General features: G+C 40.8%; 1 protein-coding gene across 1 annotated transcript in view; it reads left to right on the plus strand.

Annotated features, from left to right (window-relative positions):
• The window catches only part of slc51a (solute carrier family 51 member A), a 19,524-nt gene extending 13,054 nt beyond the window's left edge, over positions 1-6,470 (plus strand). The window contains exons 5-8 of the mRNA XM_084048504.1: positions 2,259-2,370; positions 2,925-3,071; positions 3,493-3,598; positions 4,819-6,470. Of these exons, the coding sequence (XP_083904630.1) occupies positions 2,259-2,370; positions 2,925-3,071; positions 3,493-3,598; positions 4,819-4,967 (514 nt within the window). The 3' untranslated portion in view covers positions 4,968-6,470. The remainder of the gene's footprint in view (positions 1-2,258; positions 2,371-2,924; positions 3,072-3,492; positions 3,599-4,818) is intronic.
• The last annotated feature ends 2,010 nt before the right edge of the window (positions 6,471-8,480 follow it).

Below are 8,480 nucleotides of genomic sequence, written 5' to 3' on the forward strand. Positions count from 1 at the left end.
ATCTAAAATAACACAGATGCTTTCCCGGTTTTAATGATAATAACAACGATAAACATTCTAATTCTGACAATTTGGTCTTTCTCCTTTCTATAAGTAGCTGTTCTTTCGATGCTGATTTTGCATAAAATATTAGTATTCATTCTCAGTTTCATGCACAGTATAGACGGATATAATAAAAACAAAACGTGTTTGAGAGGAGACGGCATACAAGAGGCAGGGGTCAATACTCAGCTCAGATGAAAATCCTGCCCTCTGTCAGGTGTTAGCATTAATTACATCGTAGCAAATCAATTTATTTAAGACAGTTACAGATTATAACCATTCGATTTCAAGGGAGAAAGGACTTTTTGGCAACAAGGCTCATGAGTCGATGATGTCTAGTTTAAAATCTTTGAATATTGTATAATGTCACTGATTATGTTTTAACAAAAACGAAGCAAGGTCTACTCTTTGTTCTGTGCAGGACAGGTTGAATGCCCCCTCGGCCATTTAACCCTCTCAGTGTACGGAGGGTTCCCTCTGTGTGTTTCATCATATATTAGACCTATCACACTCCCTACTGGCTAAAACAAAGGCCACTGACCCCACGTTCTTCAGGCATGTCATTAGTTATGCCGGAAGAAGGTCCTTGACCGAAACTATTGCCTATTAAATGTTGTTTAATAGGCTCATGTATACAGTAGCTCCCTCGCTATATGAGGAAGCTGGATGCTATCATGGACAACCGCTCACTACCCCTTCACATGGAGATTGTGGGGAGTTTTAGCAGGAGGGGAAATTATAGATTCATCCTCCACAAGGGGACACTCGTTAGACTTAGGCTGTCTTTTGTGCCGTTAGCTATGAAGCTGTGTAATGATGCATAAGATGGCCACTCTCCTCGTTCAATAGACTAATTGGCACGGAAGTAAAGTAACAACAGTTCATTACGGTAAGGACACTATCTGGCATGGTTACAGTGTATACTTATTATTTTTGTCCTGCATGTAGAGAGCTGGTACAGTACAGAGCTGGCTATGAGCAAAATGTATTATATAGGTAAGCAACTTTCCTAATACAAGAGAGACACAGAGTGGAATCTCGCTTTAAGGCTGATTTATCTTCCTGGTGTCATGTGCTTGAAAGCTGCCCCACACAGGCTATTATGGTGCATTCATCAGCTGTTAGCACAGTCTAGAACAGAAGTGCACATCTCCTCCCACAAACGCCAAAGATCACATGGGGGACTGCTCATCTGTTTGGAGGTAGTCAAACATTTTAAAGGTTGAATAAAATCATGATTTACTTTCATCCACTTTGAACTTTGCAGTCCTATTTTGGGAGTGTCATTGTAATATAAAAAGTAGTTGAAGAAATTCAATAGTTTTTACTTTTTATAAAATAGCAAATATAGCAGATCCAAAAGCTCTCAGAACATTGCGATGTGAGCTTGTAGATTTCCTATTTTTGCTGTTTGTCAAACGAGGAATATAGCTTAGTGTGTGTGTGTGTGTGTGTGTGTGTGTGTGTGTGTGTGTGTGTGTGTGTGTGTGTGTGTGTGTGTGTGTGTGTGTGTGTGTGTGTGTGTGTGTGTGTGTGTGTGTGTGTGTGTGTGTATGTGAGAGAGAGAGAGAGAGAGAGAGAGTGTGTGTGTGTGTGTGTGTGTGTGTGTGTGTGTGTGTGTGTGTGTGTGTGTGTGTGTGTGTGTGTGTGTGTGTGTGTGTGTGTGTGTGTGTGTGTGTGTGTGTACCAGTGATGCGCGGGTTGACCCGTAACCCGCGGGACCCGCGGGTCAACCCGCGGCGCGGGTGGGTCAAGTCAGAATTTCGGGCTGCGGGAGAGCGGGTCAGCCGCTCTCACACGCAAAAAAAATAAATAAATCACATGCTCTTGTTTTGTCTTTATTCCTAATAAGAATAAGAATAATAACAATAAAACAGTTTGAATACACTTGGGGATTATTTTCTAACCATGATTTTACAGAATAAAAAAAAAAACGCGGGGCGCGGGGCGGGTTGAGCCATAGATTTATATATGGGTTCGCGGGGCGGGTTGAGGCGGGTTGGGTTCCGTCGCGGGGCGGGGCGGGGCGGGTCATGAAAAAACCCGACCCGCGCATCACTAGTGTGTACACATGCATGCGTGTGGAGGGTCTCAGCTTTTGTCCGATGTAAGAAGGGGGGGGGGGGGTTCCGAGGAAAAAAGGGTTGGGAGGCAATGATGAGAATGACTGGTTACAGTGTTTTAATACATCAATCTTTTCAATGTCATAACTCCAGGCGTTCTCTGTTCCTGCTGAAGCTGGGCTCCTTCCAGTTTGCCCTGTTAAAGATCATCTTCACCGTCCTCTCCATCGTCCTCTGGACCAATGGAAACTTTAACCTGATTGACGTGAGTTGATGATGTTAATAAGCTCACACACATGTCATTTGCAAACACTTGTAAAAATCACAAACTTGATTCAGTGTTTGTTCTGTAATGCACACAGACGTGATGACATACAAGATCCATGTATATGTGTATATATATATATATACAGTAGATACAGTATATTATCCCTATAGATATTGTGAAAATAAATATACAAATATATATATATGTATATAACATTTTTTGGACAGTACTATATAGGAAACAATAAATCTAAAACATGCAGTTCTGAAATATAACGTGTTGGCCAAAAAATCTCTATATGAAAATATAATGCATATTAATGGCCGGGTGCAGATGAGATCAGGCCTGTGATTATCATAATCATATGCCTATTGTATTGTGTATGTACCTTTTTTCCCGCCATGTCCTATATAAGTAATATGCTGGATACATACTTTTATTTTTATTAAGCTTGTATCATTTGAGGTAAAGGTATTCTGTGAACTACCTACCCACTCTCTACTCTCTCTCTCTAATTGTAACTGACCCTATGGGGTGTGATTGTGTTCCAGATGAACATCACTGGTGCAGCCATCTGGATCAACCCGGGGGTGGGCGTCTTGACCATCATAGCCCTGTGGCCCGTCGCCATCATGTTTATGCACTTGAGGACCACCCTGCGATCGCTCAAAATCATTCCCAAGTACGCAATGTACCAGGTAAGGTGCTTCACACATGAACATTATGCTTCTAAGCAGGCACATGCAATATATCCATATTACACATGGCTGCATAGCAACCTGTCATTGTCCTGGATAAATACACATAAAATGTTTATTAGGTAGGACACCTATTGAGTATCAGGCAGGTGTCGCCATCCAGTCATATCTCTCATTAAGAGGGTTACTGTATTTGTGCTCAGTAAACACTACACACTGTAACAGTGATCATCAACTTTTTTAATTTCAAGGACCCCAATCTCGACAGTAAAATCCACTGTGTTCATTAAACACAGGAGTAGGTTGTTTGCATTGTACCTGTTAAAGTGGCCACTGGTTGTATGTTGACAGTTCTTATGGCTTTTGGTTTTGGATTTTCCAGTGATCGTGTTGTGTTTAATTTAATAATGTGTGTGTTTAGCTGGTGCTGATCCTGAGTCAACTTCAAAGTGCCATTATCAACATCCTGGCAATGAATGGTACCATCGCTTGTGCCCCGCCCTATTCCTCCATGGCACGAGGATACTGTGAGTATAATTCATCCATCTACACATCAGCGATTCCCAACCTGTGGGCCGTCCCCACTGGTGGGCCAGGTGGATATTGCAAATGGGCCCCCAAATAATTGGTAAAACCGGTAAAAAATGTTGTGAACCGCTGATCATATTCATTTACTCATTGATAAATCCATTCATAAAATATGAAGCAGCTCTCTGCTGGACTTTATCATCTTACCTGTGTGTAACAATCGCCCTTTTTCTCTGAAGGATAATTATTAACTAAAGGAGAAACAACGAGATCGGCAGGATTTTAACTGAGGTCATTAAGCCACAAAAATAATAATTCACAAATCAAATGGCAAATAAACAGTACACTGCAGGCTCTTAAAATAGAATCTGTCCCTATCTCTTTCCCTAATACACAAAAGAAACACCCAAAACAACAAATCAACAATCAAGACTTTGTCCAGAAACCCCTTAGATCACCAGTTCAAACGTAAGTAATAAACAATTACACGATGACGTCAGAACACTACCGCAAACAGACGCTCACTCGCTTTGCGTGACAATAATAAACAGCCCCTCGTTATAGTCCAACCGGCCTCTTCAATCCGCGGACCCGAGAATGTCTATTGTGTCCTATAATGATCCAAAACGAAAGGCAAATGTCTTCTGATACACGGTCCAAATAATAATACGTTCGGGGTACCCCTAATTGTAATCCACTGGAACAGCAATATGGAGTTATCTCACCCGCGGCTCCGTCAGAATCCTCTCGGTGACCGGCGGTTCATTCATAAATCCAGCGGCAGCAACGGCACGTTCCTCTTCCACTGGGCACGCTATTACTTGCTTCTTGGCTGCAGCTTACTTTTAGTTAAAACGATAACTTGACATAGTAACGCTGGTGCCTAGGAGCTCCTCTCTTCTCACCCGTTCACACTAGTACACAGGTTGTTTGTTTGATCTCCCCTCCCCCCGTGCCACTCCCTCCATTTGTAAAGTCGGGTGGCTCCAATGTTCCAATCACCCACAGCACTTAGCCCCATTACCCCTCAAGTGAATAGGAAACGTCCATATATCTCATTGTGTCCAACATGTCACATATCACTCGTATATAATAACATGCATAAACTTAGATCAGATGTTACATATCAATCAGACATAATAACACCCATAGATCAAGCAGATAAATATAATAAATATAATGTGCATTTATCATGTGACCTCTCGCTCTGTCTCTCTAGTGATGAGCCAGCAACTGTTGATTCTGGAGATGTTCATCATCACGCTGGTGAACCGCTTGCTGTACCGACGACAGTACGAAGCTTTACCACCAGAGGCTTACAAGGACAACGAGAACACTTGCATGATCACAGGACCAGAGAGCACCTGAGCAGCGTGTGTGTGTGTGTGTGTGTGTGTGTGTGTGTGTGTGTGTCTGTGCGTGCGTGCGTGTGCGTGTGCGTGTACGCGTGTGTGCGTGTGCGTGCGTGCATGCCTGTGTGTGTGTTTAAAATATGTATGCAATTCTACATGATATTGTAAAATGATATTGTAAAATCCTGAGTGTTGGTTTAAATCCGACAGTGTAACAATGGACCATTAAGGATAAGGTTTTAAGGTATTAAGAATGCTACAGGGCAACTCACAGGTGTCTTTTTCCTGTATGATCATGTTGTTGCCGATGTGATGACCTCAGCTTGAGTGCATCATTTCCATGAACGTTTAAGCCATAATTTTCAATGTGTGTGTGTGTGTGTATGTGTGTATGTGTGTGTGTGTGTGTGTGTGTGTGTGTGTGTGTGTGTGTGCGCGCGCGTGCGCGTGTGCGCGTGTTTAAAATATGTATGCAATTCTACATGATATTGTATTGATATATACTGTATGTATTCAGGTGTGTCTTTGCACTACTGCAAAACAAAGAGAACATAAGGAGGGAAGCATAACGACCATGACAAAATGCAACAGACAATGAAACTAACCAGGAACCAAAACTTCCAGTGGTGGACTAGTCCGTTGGAGCCCACATAAGAACACAGCATGTATTGAACTCATGTAATACACTGACTGGCCTGTGGATGTCATGGATTCGCAAAGCTGTAGTGTACAGTATACAGTACACAACTTGGAATGGCCTTCCTATCACACACATCAACTAGCCTTGTTCCCAGCCTTACTCATCTGCAAAGAGAAAAGCCTGGTCACAACCTAATCCAGAGCGTGTCTATAGGGGCAGGACTTCCGTCGCACGTATTTCTCCCAGAAACAATCTTTTTCGACCAAACATAATGCTCGTTTCATTGACGGAGAATGTAAACAGATTTGTAAAGCGTCAGCATCATTTCCTTGGGCGGTACTTCCGCCAAATTCTGGTACTTCCATTAAGACACTCAACCGGCGAGGTCTTCCCCAGCGTGCACATCAACAGGATTTTGGGGCTCCCAAGCTTTTAAGCCTCCATCGTAATAATTCCAGTTGAAGAATTGTCTTATTTTGTTTTTATTGTATTTCATTACAGTGTGTTCTTCATTTTATTATGAGGCGATGTTGCACAATGCATCCAATAGAACAGTGGTAGGCAAAAGTATTTACAATTATTATATCTGACCCACACATAAGTAGGATATAGACAGCAGTGGCTTTGCATTGATGAAACCAGGTAGGATGAACAACACATTGTTCCATTTTCCATCCTTTGAATGTAATGTTTTCACTGTCAACTATCCTCTTTAGATTTTTGAATGAAAAACATCTCTCACATTTAGAAAACAAAAAAGCAAAACTGTGTTTCACGTGCCTCAATCTGGGAACCCATCGTCAAATAAAAAGGAAAAACAGCACCCCCAGCATTTTTTCACTTCTGAATCTGTTCTTGAGAGATTATATGTGACTGAACCACTCATGTGGTTGACGTTGACCAGAGTCCCTAAGGGCTCTATACTAGTGTCTTTTCTGTTTTATGTTATTGTGGGGAAATCTTTCACTGAAAATGGCCGATCGACACGCTTGATGTGCTTGTCGATCTGCTATTTTATTTACAATATATTACGTGAATATATTGTAAAACATGTTATAAGCGTAAAATGGTGTCTTATAAACCCATGAGGGTTGGGCACTTTGTGTGCAGGACACCGAAATAAAAAAATATCTATCTATGTACTTTTACTTTCAGTACGTAGTATATTTTAATGCAAATACTTTTGTACTTTTACTCCAGTAAATATGGAATACCTGACTTTTATTTCTACATTGTGGTATTGGTATGATCAAAATAGATATTTTTTTTTACTTCAATTCCAATTGACGCTCAGATTATACTAAGATCCCCTGACTGGTACTTTTACTTAAGTACAAAATGTGAGTACTTCTTCTTCCACCACTGGTCATTTATCATCAATTTTGCAAGTCATTTAATTTTCCTGCAGACTTAGTCAGCTTGGTGATGTTGTTCCGCACGCAGCCGCTAGGTGGTAGTATAAGAATCAAGCACTGCTGGTAGACATGACAGCACAGACAGAAACTGTCATAGAGCTGGTGGCATAGAGTTAAAATAATAAGGCTGGTGGCCATAAAGGATATTTTAAAGGGGTAGCTTTCAGTGGTAGAAGAAGTACTCAAGATATTTTACTTAAGTAAAAGTACCAATACCACAATATCAAAATACTCTGTTACAAGTAAATGGCCTGTGTTCAAAATGTTACTTGAGTAAAAGTACAAAATTGGCATCTAAATGTAGGAAGTGCCAAAAGTAAAAGTACTAGAATGTTTGAAAATGCGTTGTGTACTTGTAGATCGGCTATTTTCAAACAGCCTATGTATAAAATAGGGCTGAAGTGGTTAATGTATGTGTTATAATATAATAATTTATATCTGCAAAGTAACTAGTAACTAAAATTTTCAAATAATTGTAGAGGAGTAAAGGCACAATATTTGCCTCTGAGGTGTAGTGGAGTAGAAGTAAAAGTATTGAAAATTAGAATACTCCAGTAAAGTAAAAACACCACAAAATTGTACTTAAGTACAGTTAAGTAAATGTACTTATTACTTTCCACCACTGCATGTAACACATTGTCCATTGTGTCCGAGCTATGTTGTTATTGTTATGTTATATACAGTATGTGTTCCTATAAGATATCAACTCAAAGATAATTCATAATAAAATATAATATAATATATCTTAACCTGTTGATGCCCTGCAGGCAAACAGGTTGACTTGACATAGCTCGTGACTGACTGACACGCGGCCCGTCCAATGGGGCCGTTGGATTTGCTTAATTCCGGGTTTTAACCCAATCAGCGTAGAGCATCATCAGCGTTAGCTCGTCCGTCACGAGCGTCATGGCTGAACTTCAACCTGGTTATTGCACTTTCTGCATTCACGATCCGTACATCTAAATAAACGTTTACATTTCAAATATAAAGTATTAACCCCATGGCCACGGATGTTTCAATTATGTACGGGTCTTCAAAGGTACCCGTATCATCTGTATTGTTCAATAAAAGGCATTTTAATCCGATCGTTGGCCATTTTCGTCAACCGTTCTCCATTATGCTTTCAACCACATGATGACCCTATCGGTTAGGAAATGTACTGCACTCTGATACAGTATAACTATAACTCTATGAGGAAAATAGCCATCGATCGGATTAAAATGCTTTTTATTGAACAATACGGAAGATACGGGTACTTATACCTACTCGAAGTGAATTGTAACATCCGTGGCCATAGGGTAAGAACTTTATATTTGAAATCTGAACGTTTTTGTAGATGCACGGGCTGTAAATGGAGAAGATGTAAAAACCAGGTTGAAGTTTCGTCATGACTGTCGTGATATGACGGTCATGTTTCAGGGCTACACCAGTGTGACAGTCACGTACGGTTGACTCTCTGAACTTGAGAGGGATA

The sequence above is a fragment of the Gymnoscopelus microlampas genome (assembly GCF_963454915.1).
Source record: "Gymnoscopelus microlampas genome assembly, chromosome: 22".
NCBI classification, from domain to species: domain Eukaryota; kingdom Metazoa; phylum Chordata; class Actinopteri; order Myctophiformes; family Myctophidae; genus Gymnoscopelus; species Gymnoscopelus microlampas.